The sequence below is a fragment of the Lepisma saccharinum genome, chromosome 16 (assembly GCF_977018435.1).
Source record: "Lepisma saccharinum chromosome 16, izLepSacc3.1, whole genome shotgun sequence".
In the NCBI taxonomy this organism is placed as follows: domain Eukaryota; kingdom Metazoa; phylum Arthropoda; class Insecta; order Zygentoma; family Lepismatidae; genus Lepisma; species Lepisma saccharinum.
In genome coordinates this window covers 456256-475138 of record NC_139244.1, presented here as the reverse complement: position 1 = coordinate 475138, position 18883 = coordinate 456256, and the positions used below count along the sequence as shown (strand labels likewise).

Genomic DNA, 18883 nt, shown 5'->3' with positions numbered 1-18883 from the left:
ATGCAGTTCCTGGAAGAACGGCACGTTGTTAGCGATCGCTAAGGTAATCTATGAAAAGGGTTAGACATTTGCCATGAATGTTGAATCTATTGCATAATTTGTGAATCAGAAAACTATGACTAACAGTATCAAAGGCTTTGGCCAGATCAAAATATATTACATCTAATTGTGAATTATTTGAAATACATTTCATAGCATGCGAGAGAAAAACAGACAAGTTTGTAAGACAGGAGCTATCAGGAAGAAAACCATGTTGGTTTGAGCTTAAGCAAGGAGAAACAAATTTATAGAGTCTGTCTTTCATTATGTGTTTCACAAATGATGGACAGAGGGGATAGTAGGAGATTGGTCTGTAACAAGAAACAAGATTTTTGTTACCACTTTTGTGAATCGGGGTGATGTTGGCTTTTTTCCAAGTGTGAGGAAAGACACCTTCTGAGAAACATCCGTTCAGGAGAATGCAGAGGATTTAGCACAGGGATTCTAATGTTTTCCTGAGGAACACTGTGTTTATCACCCGGTCCTAGAGCATGGCCAGCAGAAAGAGATGACAAGAGATTTTTTACCTCATTGGGGGTAGTGGTAAGCATCGTTAGAGAGGAGGAACAGACTGGCCTTACGTTTGGCAATGTTGCAAGGGAGGACGGCAGGCAGAAGTTAACATGGAAATAAGAATTGAAGAGTTGTTCTGCCCTTCGGTCACCCATCACACTTTCACTAGGATATGTAATTTCAGCTGGAATTTTACTGTTATTTTTTCTTGAGTATATTAAATTAGAAAAGTTTTTTGTTTTTTCCGGGATTGTTGCAGTGATATTGTGTATGTGTTCCTTGTATTTTTTTTTTTTAACAAAGAAGATACTTTGAGTGCTGTCGCAGAGCAGCAAAGGTGTTGTGCGTGTGTTCACTCGGGAAGTTCTTCCAAAGTTGCCATGCTCGTGTTTTGTTGGCCAGTACATCCTGCACCTCGGAGTCGAACCAACACGGAAATCTACGAGAAGCTATTTTCCCTGTAGGCACAAGGTCGTTCACTGCAGCATGAATGACAGCTGTAAATAGGTCAGCTGCATCGTCGACGGTTCCATCTTCAAGAAGGCTCCAAGGGAAGGAGTCGAAGGAAAGCCTTATCTGAGGAACTGCTGCAAGTAAAGAATCACGGCATTCTTCCAGGAGATACAAAGGACTGTTTCTATGCGGTCTGCAGAAAGAGCCAAGGAGAAGATTTACGGCACCAGATGCTGAAACTTCCACCCACAGTATTTCACAGTTCCGTTTTAAGTCATGGCATACTTTGCTTGGCCATTTTGAGTTAACACAGATCATATCTCCCCACCACAAGTCTCACAATCATTTCGATATATGTTGAAATGGCTTGCAAAAGGCAGCTCACTGTTACGGACATTTTCTGTTAACCACGTTTCAGCAAATCTTAGGCAGTCATATGTCATGAGTTCATACGCAAAAGTAGCACAGTCAGCAAGCTTATTCTTAATGCTCTGTGTATTTTGGTAATACACAGAGAAATTTGCAAAAGTTTTCACAGGTCCCAGATTCATTTGTACGTCGCCACAGATAAAGGCCACGCAAAGGAGGTGAAAGTACCGGACTGGGGTCCCCTTACCTGCCGAGTGCTGTTCCCTGCTGCTGGGCGAAGCCATGGCGAACACACGTGCAACTGTTGCCGCGAGTGCCGAAAACGAAAAACTTCTCTCTGCACATCTCCACCATAGTAGTTCATCAGAATCCTTTGATACAGTGGAGGAAACACTACACCAGAGACACGAGTACACAAGAACTAAAGACAAACTGAGAAAAAACACTGAAAACAGGACAACGATCAGCACCACTTCTACCACTTGCCGCCATCTAGAATGTTGTTAGAATACATTTCACAGCAAATGAAATGCAACATTTGCTTGCTTGACAAAAAGTGTAAATAATGTAACAAAATACCATGACTCACCATATAGCGTAATCCTGTCTGTAGTCCGGGCCTCCACTGTACCCTGGCAGCCAGGACAAGGTGACTGCAAACATACTTGCATTTGCAGATATGTTGTAGGGTGCATGTGGCTTTGTTCCCTCCACAAAGAGCTGGGTTGCGGTGACGATTGTGGCCACCTCGTTCGATGCTACGCACTGGTAGTAGCCAAAATCAGTCCGGCGGAGGTTTTCTATGGTGATGTTGCCACCAGTCATCTTTACCCTGTTTCTTTGCAGGGGCGTACCATCTCTCTAAACAGGCAATGAGAAAAATATTAGCTACTTCTGTTATTATTAACTTAATGGTGCAATAAAAGGTGACAAGGTGGTTTCATTTAAATCGAGCTAAAGAATTAAATATAAAAAAATCACTGATTTAAACCACTTTAAAGAAATAATTTATAGAGTAATCTGCACAAGAAATTTCAAGCTATCAGAATCACTTTTACTGAAAGTACATTAATCTAGTAATCATTCAATTGTGTTCATTAGGTTCTACACTACTCCAACATTTTGAACGGAAAAGAAGGGGTGAAATGTAATATGGAAACTGTAAACACACTTCAATTTATCTTGATTTAAAATTCAATAATCTTTATAGGCAAAAATAAAAATTTTGTGTAGAATAATACAAAAATACTAATCACGTTAAACTGTAAATAATATCATTATCATTAAACTGTAAATAAACGTGACAGCTGATCTTTTGCAAATTATCATTAAAAAATTACCAAAATTCAGCTAAAAAGACTATAAAAAATATTTTAAGTTACAATTATGTAGTACATCCAGAGTGTTTTATTTTAACTGAAAGAAAGGTTACTGAAATTATTATAATTTCATTAACACACTCAACAAACATTTCCACAGTATTGGAAACAGAAAAATGTATATTTACATATATTTTTTATTTGCTTTAATCAAACTCTTCACATATTTTACAGGGCTGTTTACAAGAAAAGGCTTTCTATAAAATATATATGTATGATGCAAAAAAAAAAAAAAAACAACAACATACAAGCAAGTTTAAGTTTGTTAAAATAATAGAAAATAGATTTAAATAAAAAAACTGCTGGAAGTTGATAAGTTATGTTCCAGGTACTTCTTAAATTTACTAAGGCATTTGATTCAATAAATAATAACATCCTCGCACAGAAATGAATAGACCTGTAAGTTTCGCAGAAATCTTATTAAAACTCACTTACGTCTTCTAAGAAAGCAACTAGTTGTGGCATTTAAAAACCCTCACTGTCAAAATTAATTTGAAACACACAGAGGATTATACTGGCTGTAAGTCCAGATGCCAGAGCCTCGTTAGTCAGCACAATGCAGTCCAGGGTGTACTATGTGGAAGTGAGATTGGCATTTGGGTGTTTACAGAAAGGGTCATCCATTACATTACATGTATGATGAGAGTAGATCTCTTACCCTCTGCCACTGAATTATGGGTTTCTGCGTTCCCTCGGCCTCCTGTGCTTCACAGGGCATTTCCAGACTGTCTCCAATCTTCCTCTGGTATATGGTGTCTGGTTCAATAATGAATACGGGAGGCTTCCTCACCAAAACTTCCATCGGCCCAGAGGAGCCGGTGGTGCCTTGGGCATTGTACGGCGTGCACGTGTACTTCCCTTGATGGTTTTGGTTTACCTGCAGGAAAGAGAAAACAGGCATTAACTAATGCGAACAAGATCTCGTGCAGTGACTGAAATAATTATACACGGTGCTCATAAATTATTCGCCCCATAACAAACATAGTTTCTAGGAATTGCATTCATTGACTCAAAGAATCTTTAGTGCATTATTAATAACCTTGTACATGGACAGCCTGAGTGGAAATTACTCTTGTATCGTTTTAACGGTTACATCTGGAACACTTGGCCTACCTCCCCCTTTTGCCAGTTTCCTGGAATTGTTTCAACCAACGGCTCAGTGATTGTGATCCTTCTTGTAATCTTTCCTGTAACGGAACTGAACAATTATAGATTTTGTTTCCCACAACCACAACATACACATTGACTTTTCCTGCACCATCGCCATTTTCAGTGTTTTACTGTCTTGCCGTAATGCATGATGGTACAGAGTGTTGCCAAGTACATGAAAGAAATTTTCTTGAGATGTTCTTCATGTTAATACTAACGACCTCTACTCCACTTGCATAGAAAGTTTTTTTTATGTACAACATTTATGGGGTGAATAATATCTGGACATGCTGTAGTTTATACTTTCTTGACTGGATCTAGCAGTCAAGTAAATCCAGTGAATTGAAGAAACAAAAGAGTGTCATAGGGAGATGTGCACTATTTGTAAAAGCCAGGAAGGCACAGCAAGCACTATTTCTGGACAAGAATAGGAAAGGCAAAAACAAAGACCACACATCAAATGGGTTATTTTATTGATCACCACATTGTTTACCAATCAATACAAAGGCACTTTAACATATCTCTTCAATCAAGATGATTATTAACGTTGCTCTTATTAATGTATAAGGTGGTGTTTATGTTCTCATAACACTATACATTTAAAAAATATATCAAATATTGACGGATTGATTTGCTTTATTTTACTTCGTTTTTACTTTTATTTTATTTTATTTTTTGTGCCGTTTTTGGTTAATTTGCGAACATGGGGATGAGTGATGATATGATGAAATTGATGAATGGACACTCACAAACATCCATGCCTAGATCGGGATTTGAACCCAGGACCCCTGGCATCTCATACTAAGAATGTATGTAGAGCTGCGGTGTTCTAATCGGTAGGTCGTCTGACTTCCATGCAGGAGACCCAGGTTCAAATCCTGTTAGGGGTAGGAGATCTAAGGTTGGAATTTTTCCAGCTGTGTCCCTGCATAAAGTGGCACCCAGCCTCAAATCAATGGATACCTGTGGGGTAAAGGCAGCCAGAGCATGGTGCTGATCACATTACCTTCAAAATGGCTGAGATCGAGAATGTGTGTGGCCCTGCCCCCAAATTCCCTAAAACGTGTCTTCATGGCACGGTGCTGTATGCACAGGGAACTTTACCTTACCATGTTAAAGTGTTTTTACCACAATTCAAAGAAGGAAGCACTTACTCTTGTAAATAACAATGATCCATTATTCATAATAACAATATCTTTGGTTTGATAAGGCTCCAGCAGACGCTTATCCTTCGTCCATGTCACGTACTGCAGTGGAGGATTCGCTTGAATGTAACACTGCACCACCCCTGCCAGGCGAAAGGGCAGGTACTGGATGGTGGGCGTAAACGTCACCTTAGCTGGATCTGAAAGAGAATAAATTATGGGAACTCTGACTTGGGGGATGAAGCCGAATACTGGCAAACAATGAAAAGCTCTAATACTAAATACAAGACTGTAATGAAAAAACTCAATATGCTGACCAAGGCAGAAATTTCTTTTATTATAAAACATAAACTAAACATAACGTTTCAACCTTCTAGCAAGGTCTTCTTCAGACTCTGTACCAAGTATAAATGTAATAATGTTTTATAATTAAATAAATTTCTGCCTTGGTCAGCATATTGAGTTTTTTCATATCATGGAAACAAGGCTTAATGGTGTTATAATAAGACTGTAATGTTGACAAACTTTTGTCCACTGGCTTGATATGATAAAATCAGAATAATGGTCCAAAGCATTTATTTAATTGATGCTGACATAATATTAGCAATAAGTAGACACAGTGAAATTTCTTAAGTACACATAGTTAAAATTCGTGAAAACAAGGCCAAAAATCGTTGAAACAAAGCTAAAATTTGCAAGTACTACAAATAAAAGAAAGATTGGATAGATTTGAAATATTAATTTGATTGTGTGAAATTAAAGGATATTAAAATTAATTTCTAGGCCTATTCAAGCTCCTTATCACAAGGTGGAGGAAATTGAGAGGAGGGGTTTCTATTGTGAGGGTCAATAGGAATATTATCATATCACACCGATAGGGGTTGTGAGCATTAGAAAGAGAAGGATTAATTGTGGGATATGAGCCTGCTTATCTTCGTAGTTTGTATTTTGGTGCAGTACGGGTTTTGATACCATTGGGGAAAGTTTAACCCTCGAGCGCTAAGGTGGAAAAGCGAGAACACTAATGCTAAGGCATAGTCATTTTGAAGACCTTACTCTTTTGCTTTACAGGAAGAGTTTCATTGACAATCAAAATGGGCTAATTACATAATTTGTTTCTGATAGTATTAGTAACAAACAAAAAAGTTTTGACATAATTTAGCATTCATAGTTACATTTAAAACAGCAATTTCTTTGGTGATCTCCACATATTGCTTTGGAACGTGGCTGGAAAACATTTTTGTCATTCCCTTTTCTTCCATGGTTATCACAGATTATTCGGAAGTTTGAAAGATGGATGTTGTGCCATGAGTTGCGTAAAGCAGTAAAGCCACATTTTTTTAGTTTTGTTTTGCCAAACACAATTGATTTCCTAGTCAAAACAACAAATATGAGGCGTATTCATAAAGTAAGTACCGTTTGCAAATATTGCTACTGTAGCGCTGCAGTCACGACCATGTGAGTCCTCGCTGATGTCCTTTATCCGTTAGTAAGCCACAGGCAGTCGTGGGAGCAGGTCATGCTTTTCCTTTGTAGGTTTATGAACGTTTGAAATGTTCAAGAAAATCAATCGGCCCACCAACTGTGAAGTCCGGTCTATGATTCATTTTCTCAATGCAAGAAACGTGAAACCGGTAGACATCCACCATCAACTGTGAGAGGTCTTTATTTTTGATGTTTAAAGAAGGTCGTGAGACAGTTTACGATGAGCCAAGGAGTGGTCAGCCATGTGTTGTGATTGAGAATTTGGTGCATGCGGTCGACGTGGAAATTTGTGAAAACAGACGTTTCACAATATCGTCGCTTTCCATGGAATTTCCACAAATTTCAAGAAAACAGTCCTCTACGAAAATGTGACAGATCACCTGGAATATCAAATATTGTGGTCAGCGTTTCGACGAGGATGATGACGTCGAAGTAGGAGTGCATGGATGGCTTTCATCACAGGCGGGAACATTCTATGACAATGGGATACAAAAACCAGTACCACGCTATGACAAATGCTTGAAAAATGGTGGAAACTACGTAGAAAAGTTGTTTAAGGTCTGTAGAATGCAATGCAAATAAAAAAAAGGTAGAAAACTATTTTACTTTATTTCTTACACCCTTTCGGTACTTACTTTCCAAATACGCCTCGTAGATGTGGGGAATTTGCTTACGTTAAAGATAATACTTCATCAGAATGACTACTTAGATAAAATAATAACAAATAATTTATAAACTGGACAGCAATTCAACCCAGACAGTATCACTCCCTCCACAGTTCAAGGCCAATTGAAGGTACTGAGTGTGACTAGCACATCATGGGGTAAGAAAGGGGGGGGGGATACCTTTTTGTATTTACGCATCGCCACTTTAACGAAGTCTTAGCTTCTAGGGTTAATTCTTTCAAATACAGTGTAATAAGAACATGTTAATTTTCATGCATATTTTACCACATTATGGTAGCCCCTTTTCCAAGCATCTTATTTATATGTAAGTTATAGTAGCAACATACTATACACACAACAATGAGAATTTAGACCTGACATCCATGTTCTATCACAATGGAACTGTAATAATTTGTACTAGTGAATTTTCATTATTCTATGCTTACTGTTTGGAGCAAGAGCTGTTATAGGTGATAAATATAAATTTGCACATCATAGGCAGAGTTCTAGAGGGACCAGGGGGGGCCTGGTCCCCCCAACTTAAAGAAGACGAAAAAAATAACATGATTAAGTTCAGTTACTACATTTTTGTTATGAAGCCATACCGCAAATCTTGACATTTGGCATGATGGTATGTGCGGTAATTGCACCGCAATAGCAGGTCTTAGAGGATTTGATTGATGTGTGCAGTTTGAAGAAAGAAAAATGTAAAATGACTTTGTGTTGAGTCAACACTTACTGCTGAGGCATCAAAAGAACTATTCAATTTAATTTTTCTAAAATTTCTGAAGCTTATTATTGTACCGTAACTTTTTTAAAGTAATATGAGTATTGTATCAATAAAAAAATAATGAAATGCAAAATGCAATAATCGTACTGTTTTGCTTCTTTTAAAACTTGACAACCAATATACTAAACTTTAAATTTCCGCGGGAAGGCCTCCGGACCCCTTATAAAGTAGGGGATATTCAATAACCCTCAGGTACATCATATGCTTCTCCCAGAGTCTGCTCCCCCCCCCCCAAAGCAAAAGCTCAAACTCCGCCCATGTTGCACATATGTTAATTGATAATTTATATAGGCATCTTGGGAGTGGGGTGGGGGGAAGTGATCACCATACAAGGCAACTTCTTTAATAGGGTGGGGGGAAGTGATCACCCTACAAGGCAACTTCTTTAATCTGCCTGTACCAATAAGTGAAAAAGTAATAAAAAACAACCAATTACCAACCACCCCACGTTATGTCAAAAGAAAGCAAAGATACAATTATAAAGCTAAAATTCAATTGGTACTCACATTCAACATTGAGATAGGCCGCTGCTGTTTGTGGCTCGCCTATCCCATTGCTAACCTCACACAGGTACTGGCTAGTGTCGTCGGCACTGACCGGGTTAATGGTGAGAGTGCCATCGCGACGTATGGTGACCCTAGTCTCCAGGGCACTCACTTCCTTGACGGGAACCCCTTCGCGGAACCACTTCACGGTCACATTCCCTGGTTGAGCTTTTGCCTCACAAGAAAACTGCGCCTTCTCACCTTCGAGTTTGGTTTGATTGGTAGGAGGAACCATGATCACAGCACCGCCTGGTGGGGAGAAAAGAAAATACTCTTTTAAGTATTAACAAGCCAGAAAATGTAAGCACACACTTCACAACAGTGAAAATCCCAAAACAAAGGTTTCAAGATTTTTTAAGAGACTTTGTGTGGAGAATTTCCTATTCATATGTAAATGCATAAATTTTCATAAGAGTTTTAGTATTTTTCTCATGTTACGTTGCTTTTCTGCCTTAAAGAATTGTGCTGTAATGAAATGGATAAAGGGATACTCAGTCCCAGGCCAGGATTCAAATCTGATATCTCTGGTGGTTAAAAGCAGGGCCATGAAATTAGGCAGGTGGCAGAAGTTCGTGATGTTGCCACATCGGAGCACAACCCCATGTTTTCGGAGATTTTAAGAGAATAAAAGACCTCGTTGTAGAGTTGGTCTCTGTAATCCATGTGATACAAACTGACAGTGTTTGCTCGAAAGGTCAGGGATGACACAAAAGTACCCCGGAGAGAGGTCGGTCTGATGCTCGAAGTAGGCAATGCAGCCCGGTTGATGTTGCCACACAGTGCGCGGGAACGAGCGACTTTTGTCCCGCTCTCGCAATTCTACCCAGCCACCTATTTTCATGGCCGTGCATTTAGATCACAAGTCATCCACTCTATGCACTAGGCCACAAAGCTAGATACTAAAATAAATATTTTATACATGTCAACAATATGTTCAGGGAAAAGGGTACTAATGAAATGGTAGTGAGAAATTAGAGGAACACTATGAAATGAACATTTGCTTGTATCGTAAGCGTAGATATGTGTCTTGTAAATTAATAACCTAGAAAAAAATATTTATTTTGTTTTCAGTATAAATCTTGCAATGCGCCCGACAAAGACTGTTGAAGTATTGTGATAAAAATGAATATGTGACATAAAACAAACCAAGAAGAAAAATAAAAAGTTACATGAAAGGAAAGGTTACATGAAAGACTTTCTTATTTCCATTCTGTGTTCTTGTTATTGTACAATGCTTTTTTGCCCTCTTTTGGCTAATTGCGATGATGAGGATGAGACATGATTAGATGAAAGTTACAGAGCACACCCATAGGCAGGTTGTAACTTGAACCTGGACTTTTGGTGGCGAGATCGTATGTCGACCACTTCAGCCGTTGAGGCATTCCATTCATATGCTTTCTGAAACAGTTATAAATTCTCGTAACAGAACTCTAAAAGTGCAATGCAACTGTCTCTAGTAAACCAACAATATTGTCACCAACAAACAAGTACCACACCCTGACTGTGCAGTCTAAGGCATCATGCTTTGGGCACCGCCTACAGGACGCGTGCAGGTTCAAGTCTCCTGGTAGAAGCGTAACAACTTTACTCCTTTGATTACGGCCTGTGTATGGGATCTGTGGACACCCACCATCTTGAAGAAATAGGGGAGCTATGAATGAGAAGCGTAACCTAACCATGGAAACCTACAACAACGACTAGCGGTTCATCATGCTGATGGCATGTCACCCCGTAAGTGGTTGAATTATCTCCCACCTCGGCAGGTAGGCCCTGGCCTTCACAGGCTGCTGCACCATGGGTTATATTTATTAATTTCAATGGTCACTGCCACCACTCTCACTGGAACTTGCTGCACTTATGCCTAGTTACATGGACAAGCGAGTACTTCAGTTTTATATGCGTGCTTACTATCGCATCTCTCATTTCCTGAAATATGAACAACGATATAATTCATATACTTCTCTTTAGTAAATGCCTGAACATGTAGTTTCTTTTTCAAAATAAAATCTATTGCTTTCACCTGGTTGGTTACACACATACATTACTTAACACTGCAGTGGTCGTGTGAAAAAACTCTTATCATAGATCGCGTGGATCACTATTGTGATCCATAGAATATTATCATCTTTACCCATTATTTGTCAAAATTTATCTGCTGTTATAGCGAGAATGTCCTTTTCCTATTCCACTTAACAAAAAATTATAATTATTTCACTCAACACATTACAGGATGGAGGAAATTCTACATCTAGTGCACGACATTTGGATGTGATGAAACCAAACAACAATACATATTTTAGAAGCTTAGTTTGTTACGAACAGGTTTTTGGTGGTCTGGACACACCCACTGCTTATATTTTTAACAGATTTTAGAAATAAGTACTTATATTTCCCCACTGCTCTTCATAATTACAATGGATGCAATTTTCGAAGAGGTGGGGAAGAAGATAGGAGATGACTTAGTAATATGGAGGAACAGGGAAGAAGTACAGATACAGCTTGATAGTTGGAATGAGGAAATCAGAAGGGCAGGAATGAAATTCAGTGCAGAAAAGAGCGAGGTGCTAATAACAACAAGAAACAGATCTAAAAATGAACCAAGAATAAAGATGGACATGGAAGAGTTGAGGATAGTGGAGAGTTTCAAATATCTAGGAAGCAATAATTGAGAGAAGTGGAAGAATAGATGAGGAGGTAAACAGAAGAAGACAAATGGATGGTGAACTACATCAAAGCGTTTGAAGATTAATATGGAACAGGGATGTACCTATGAAATTCAAGAAGGTACTATACAACACATACTTTGTGCCAATAATTATGTAAGGAGCAGAGACTTGGACAATGACAGAGAGAGACAAAGGAAAGATGCAGGCAGTGGAGATGAAATTCTTAAGGAGTATATTGGGGAAGGCCAAGGGGGAGACCAAGATGTCAGTGGAAAAAGCAGATAGTGGGAAGTGTTAGGAGAAAAGGACAAGATTGGAACACGTTGGAAGGAGAGGAGTGGTGGAAGACCAGGAAAAATGGAGAGGCTTGACTTCTATGCCAACCCAGCCAGACGCAGGAAACGGTGAAGGATGATGATGACTTATATACACAGTGCGGCATTTGAAATCGAGACTGATTTTTTTCCCTTGATAGGTGGCACCACTGTGCTAGCATTCTGGGGTGCGAACAAGTGAGGGGTATCTCACGAACAATTGGTGCAGAGTTCGTTGACCTTGAGTGACATTGCCATGTGGCATTGTTGAGTGTGGGCACGTGTCGTGAAAGTGCGTCATGATTTCAACATGGAACAAAGAGCAAACATCATGTTTTGTGCGTGCCTGGGTACAGCTGCTATGGAAACAATTCACATGTTGCAGCCAAGTGTATGGGGACAATTGTTTATCCCGTACGCTTGTATTTGAATGGAACAGGTGTTTCACATGAAAGATGGGAGTCAATTGAATATAACAAGTATCTGGGTGCAGCAAGGATGGTGAGAACACTGGAATTGGTTGAGAAAATGAGGACAATCATTCCTAAAGACCGAAATTACAGACAGATTAATACTACTGTATTTTATCTTGAGGTTATGAAACATTTGATGCAAAGAATAACACATGTGATGCCCGAGTATCGGAATGATGGCAGCTGATGTCTGCTTCATGACAATGCCCCAAGTCACAAGGCTGTGATTGAGAAGGACTTTTTGACCCAAAAGGGAATCCGTATATTGTCGCATCTTGCCTATTCACCAGATCTGGCCCCGTGTGATTATTTTCTATTTCCTAAACTAAAATATGCACTCAAAGGTTCGTACTTTGATGATGTACTGACCATCAAGAGGGCTACGACATGTATTTTAAAAAGGGTTACACAAAACTAATTCCAGCAATCCTTCCATGCACTGGTAGGCAGGGCGCAATGATGTGTAGATGCAGGAGGGCCCTACTTTGAATGATCCCAGGTAAGAAACTTGCTATGAGCACTTGTTTATTTTTTAGAGCACCAGTCTCTATTTCAAATTGCCGCACTGTGTATATCTATACACTACCGACAAAAAGTTTAAGACCAGCAGGAAAAAGTGGCAAAAATCAGTAGAAATGAATGTATTTCGTAATTAATGTACAACAAACAGATGTAACAATCTGCTTGGGAATGTACAAACATAGGTACATCCAATATACATACTAATGTCACATCATATTTTGCTTTCATCAATATGTCCACCATGGGCCTTAATGACAGCAGCGCAAACACGTGGCATGTTCTCCAATAGTTTTTCCAGATAGGATGGTTGAATGTTACGCCAGGCATCGTTGATGAATTCCCATAGCTGTTGAGTGTTGCTGGGTAACTTCTTCCTGATGTCCCTATCGATTTGGTCCCATAGCAGTTCAATTGGTGAAAGAACAGCAGACTGTGGTGGCCACGTCATGAGAACTAATGCCCCTTCTGTTGCCTTGCGTTCCAAATACTGCGTGCACAATTTGGATGTGTGTTTGGGATCATTATCTTGTTGAAAAATAAACCCATTACCAACAAGACGACAACAAGAGGGGATGGCATGGTGCATCAATATCTGACGATACCCTTCTTTTACCAATGTTCCCTGATTTTTATGAAGGTCCCCCCATCTGGTTTCGGACAAAACATACCCACACCATTACACTTCCACCCCCATGTTTCATTGTGGGAACAAGACACTCTTCTTTCATTCTCTCACCGACCTTTCGACACACAAAGGTTCACCTTTTGATGCCAAATAATTCATATTTGGATTCGTCAGTCCAGAGTACCCGTTTCCAGTTATCCACAGTCCAGCCTTGGTGCATTTTAGCCCAGGCCAATCGTTTCGTTTTGTTTACACGTTTCGTAACAATGGCTTTCTAGCAGTTACTCTGCCATGCAGCCCTTCTTCACGCAACCTATTCTTCACCGTTGACACAGACACACACGTCACTCTGTCAGGGAAGCAGCGATGACTGGTGCTGTTAGGTGCCTGTTCCATTTGCTAGTTACTGTAATATATCTATCGTCAGCTGCAGACGTTACACGAGCTCTTCCACTGCGTGCACGGTCAGCATGACTGTTGGTTTTATGGTATCTGTCCAATGCACAATGAACACCAGTCTTGGAAATATTAAGTTTTCTTGCTATTTCGCGTTCCGAATAACCTTCATTTTTCAGTGCACATATCACAGCACGCTTTTAAACTGAAATCGCCGGTTCTCCACGATGACGGGCCATTTCAAACAGCTTCACTTACCTTGCAGACCTCACACACAATAATGGGCTCGCAATGTCGCCTGCATGAACAACAACTGACCCTGAGCCACTGATAAGGATGTACATGAGGCTGGCTGCCATACTGACCAGTTTCGTGCACACAGCTGCAATGTTGCATGAGGCTGGCTACCGTACTGACCAGTTTCGTGCACACAGCTGCAATGTTGCAAGCTTCAGGAACGTTTTTGTCACTTTCCATTTTGCCAACCACATGCTACACATTCGGAAAAAAAATTGGTCTTGCGAGGTTCAAACTAGACTACATTGCATTTTCCATGTGTATCATCGTCATGTCTTTCTTGGACAAGAACCGTTGGTTCCATACAACACTCCATACTGAATTTTTGGCCGTTTAAACTTTTTGTCGGTAGTGTATAGAAATACTAGAAATTCAAAAATGCTCCCGTCAGTGGTAGCGCAGGTCACTATTGTGCTCTACTGAAATATGAGCTCTACTAACAAGTCAACAATGGATAAATTTCAAATAACTGCTGAAAGAACAGACACCCTGGACTGTTCCAGGAAGATAGACTGGGAGCCAAGGAGGTCAAGAGTGTTGCCAAACTGCAGTAGCACATGAAGATATAGAAGTGGATCACTGTTGTGATCGGAGTGACCACTGCAGTAAGGAGGATAATTATCATTCATGCTTGTCATGGAACATTTGGAATTGTACATTGGTACTTTATCAATATGGGCAAATATTTCAAACTAATCTCTCTAAAACGAACTTCATGTTACAACAGCCTTTTGGGCATCTAAGCCTGTCAGTAACTTTTTGTTGGGGGGTACATGATCAGAGCTAGTGATTGGTGCCTTTAGGTTATAAATGATCGTATCTTCCCTCAGGTTTGACGTAGAACCTTCAAGTTTGTTACAGGATTTGCCTCTGCTTTCTTTCACTTCCAAGCAGCTCCCTAATTGTCCTCACAATGCTGAAATTTTGGAGCTCTCACCCGGAATCAAAATCAGGACACCTTGCACCAAGGGTGAGAGCACTAACCATTAGTCTACCCAGGAGCTCTGTACTGTGATCGTGGACATGCTATTCAGCGTAATTACTTTAATCAAACATTAATTTCCACAAAATAGACTAAAAATGACATATTTTACTTATATTTTTGCTAATTTTTGTTTCTTTGACTTTCGTTTTAAGTCCACTTTAAGCACAGAAAGGCTAATCGGGACTGGACTTACAGTTTAAATTTGGATCTGAACCACTTGTCTCCCCTTCGGTAATCAAATCTGGGACTCATTCATTACAAGGCAACAACATTATCATTAAATCATCGGGGAGGCTGTTCTTTTATTGTAATACACAGATTACGTATAAAGTTTAAAAAAAATGAGAAAATTAATAGTTCTCCCTGATTATTAAGTATACACAAAATTGTTATTATCATTTGCCGCAATGGAGTTGAAATAAAAACTGGTCCAATTAACTACACACATTAAAGATGTCTAGGTAACTTGTGACAAAAAAATATGCTTTCATATTGTAGCCACATTTTTCTCTTCTGTCACTACATGTTACAGGATTTTCACTTATTTTGACAAAACAAATTTCTTGACTCTGTAGACAATTTTAAAATACATTTGCAGACCATTTTGGGACACTATAGCATCCTAATAGCCAAATTTTGAGTACTGCACTGTACTTCATTCAAGAGAATCATGTTTACCCAACATTGTATTGAATAAACCACCAACAAAAAACACTATAAAACATTTCTATACAGAGTATCTCTCATCAAGGGACTGGTTCAAGAAAAAGGTCATAGTTTTCATTCTCAAATCCTGGCAAATACAAAATATATATATATATATAAAAATATAAAATAAAAAAAAATCCTGACTGTCTCATGATTTCCAGTTCAGATGGAACCCCATGTTACTGACTTGACTGTATATTTTCCTGATTATTGGTATATTTTACATTTGTAAAATTGGTATATTGTTATTTTTTACATTTGAAAATATTTTACGTATCTACAAATATAAAGCATGAGCACTTGCATATATGTATTGTTCGAGTCATTCCATGTCAAATCATCCAGAATTTTCTGAAAATGTCACCCACCATCCCCACTTTTGATGAAATTCGGTATACATATAGAAGTTTTGATGCTGATTACAGAAATAACAATGTTTTGAGATTAGTCAAAGGTAGTGGGGGGCGATTAAGGAGGGTGAGGGGGGAAGTTGCCCAGCCACTTTTCGCTACTTTTGCCCTTGCACTATGCTAAACCTTATATACAAAGGGAAATATACTGTCCTTGCCCCCTCCCTCCATTTTGGAACCCAATCGCCACCACTGGTCAAGGGATTTAAAAGTTACACGCTTCTTAAAATCTCCGTGTATGCCGCATGCGGTTACACTTTCAATGACATGCCTTTAGGTTATAAATGATCGTATCTTCCCTCAGGTTTGACGTAGAACCTTCAAGTTTGTTTTCTTTAATTCAGAATAGTGTAAGCTTTCATTTAAAGAAGGTTTCACATGAGTGTATCAATAACCATGACTAACTTTAGCAGCGTCACTACCGTCAGTGTTGGCAGAAACAGTAGATAGAAAACAAAGTTACTTTCACCAGTGTTTACTGCATGGTGGGTGGGTGGTTTCGGGAAGAGGGTAAAGGGTTATTGGTTGGCTAGGTTGAGTCCGGGGGGGGGGGTATAGTGGCATGCATGCCTGATATATAGGCCCTTTCCCATCGCCTGTGAAAAGACGTGTCTGTGTGCGGGGGTAAAAGATGGATAATGGCAACATGGAAACAGTTGTTGAAGGTGGTATTATGGCTGTTGGTGTGGATGGCAACTGTGAAATCAGAGGTTTGGGTGGAGGAACGGTTGATCCTTGGGTTCAAGGGGGTGGAGGTTTTGCCCACATAGAAATTGCCATAGATTGGCAGATGAGGGTGTAAATCAGGTTGGATGAGTGGCAGGTGCACTTGGGGTGAAGGGTGAACTCACCTGCGGCTGTGGGGATCAGGAGGGTGGGGGAGGTGATGAGTATGGGGCAGGTCTTGCACCTGGGTTTGTTGCACCTGTGAGCTGGGGAGGGGGTGGTGTGGAAGGGGTGGGAGTGTTTTGGACCAAGATGTTATTGAGGTTGGAGGGTGACAGAAGATGACCCTAGGTTTATCAGGAAAGATGTCCCTGGTGTCAGGATCACTGTGCAAGATGGGGAGGAGGGAGTGGAGGGTGTGTGTGATTTTCATAATGTGGGGGTGGTATTGGGTGATCAGAGTTGGAGGGTTGGTTTTGGGTTGTTTGGTGCAGTTGTGGGAGGTGGCTCTTGTGATCTGTTTGTTGATGAGGGTGGAGGGGTAGCCACAGTTGGTTAGGGCTTGGTGCAGGCGTAGGTTGTAGTCTTGGCTGGATGAGAGGGATGAGTTGAGGCGCTGGCCTCTGAGGGCAAGGTAAAATGGGATGGCTTTTTTGGTGTGGTAGGGGTGTGAGCTGGAGTAGTGGAGATACTGGAGGTGGTTGGTCGGTTTGATGTGTATGGAAGTTTCCAAGTGGTCTCCCGCAATGTGGATGTCCACATCTAGGAAGGTCACTTGGTCTTTGGAGTGGAACCAGGTGAATTTGAGGGTAGTGAAGTCGTTCAGTTGGTTTAGGAATGTAGTGACAGACGGTTCGCCATGTGTACAGAGGAGGAAAATGTCATCTATGAATCTTAGCCAAAGGAATGGTTTCAGTTTTTGGGAGTCAAGGAATTCCTGTTCCAGCCTGCCCATGAACAGACACCATACGGGGTACCCATAGCTCTGCCACGTATCTGCAGGTAATGTTGGTCACCAAAGCAGAAGTTGTTGCAGGTAAGTACAAGATTGGCTAGTTCTGTCAGGAAGTGCGTGCTGGGATTATGGGGTTTGGGTCGGCTGTTAAGGAAGGATTCCGTGGCATGGAGGCCATGAGCATGGGGAATATTGGTGTAGAGGGGAGGTGTGTAGTGAGGATGGTGTTTGGTGGTAGGTGGTAAGTCGTGGATGATGTCAAGGAAGTGGTTGGTGTCACGGAGGTAGGAGGGCAGGGCTTGGACGAGGGGTTGCAGATGAGAGTCTAGAAAGGCTGATATGCGTTCAGTGGGTGAATTGTAGCTGGACACAATGGGTCTCCCGGGATTGTTCGGTTTGTGAATTTTCGGGAGGAGGTAGAAAGTGAATCAACCATGGTGGGATTGCAGGTGGATGAAACAAAGAGTTGGTGGGAGGCTTCCGCCACATAGAGGAGTTCATGACTACCGTGGTGGGCCCTTTGTCGCCAGGGAGGATTTTGATGTCCGGGTTGTTACGAAGGGATTGGAGGGCTTGGTGCTGGGCTGGGATTAGATTGTGGTGGGAAGAGGAGTTTTGGAGGTATGTACAGGTATGGGCAGGGGGATCATGGGGGGAAGGGGGCAGAATTGGAGGAGACTGGGATGTATGCCTGAGGGATCAGCATTGGAGGGGGTATTCTTGGCCCAAAAATACCTCCGCCTGAGTCTGCGGGCGAAAGTTTCGATGTCAAATAATAGCCGGAAATTATTTGGGGTGGAGGCTGGGGAGAAGGTGAGACCTTTGGAAAGGATGTCAATTTCGGTGGTTGTGAGGTTGCGACCGGAAAGGTTCAAGACGGAGGTGCAGTCAGTGGGTGGTTGCGGGTGACGAATGTCAATATGCTGGGGGCATGTCTTGATCAAGAACTGGTGCTCTTCTGTGGTGTGGTGGAGGAAGGGGCGTTTTTGGAGATGGTAGGTTGGGGTGGAGTGGGTAGCAGCAAGGGTGGGTCTGTAAGTAAGGGACATGTCGTTATGGGTTGGTGTTGTGGTGGGAGGGGGATCCTGCATTCAGGGCTTGTCGGCAGAGAATGGATAGTTTCTGCAGGTGTATCTGGTTGAGGTTGGGCAGTGGCTGGGGAAGGGTCCAGTTGGTTGTTGTTGTTGCTTGGGGTCAGGAGGAGGATTTTAGTGAGGGACTGGATGGAAATCGAGAGTTCTCCAGCCCGGTTAGGGTTAGCTTGGCAGAAAAATTTCTCGCTAGGCGTCGAATATTAGGTTGGATGTTGGGGAGCATGGCCGAGAAAGGGAGTT

General features: G+C 40.9%; 1 protein-coding gene across 11 annotated transcripts in view; it reads right to left on the bottom strand.

Annotated features, from left to right (window-relative positions):
* Positions 1–18883, bottom strand: part of LOC146000180 (protein turtle-like) — a 327541-nt gene that overhangs the window by 57419 nt on the left and 251239 nt on the right. For all 11 annotated transcript variants that reach the window (XM_083137521.1, XM_083137526.1, XM_083137528.1 and 8 more), the window contains 4 exons: positions 8494–8781; positions 5057–5247; positions 3412–3630; positions 1964–2235 (listed from right to left, as the gene is read on the bottom strand). In XM_083137521.1, coding sequence (XP_082993647.1) covers positions 1964–2235; positions 3412–3630; positions 5057–5247; positions 8494–8781 — 970 coding nt within the window. The remainder of the gene's footprint in view (positions 1–1963; positions 2236–3411; positions 3631–5056; positions 5248–8493; positions 8782–18883) is intronic.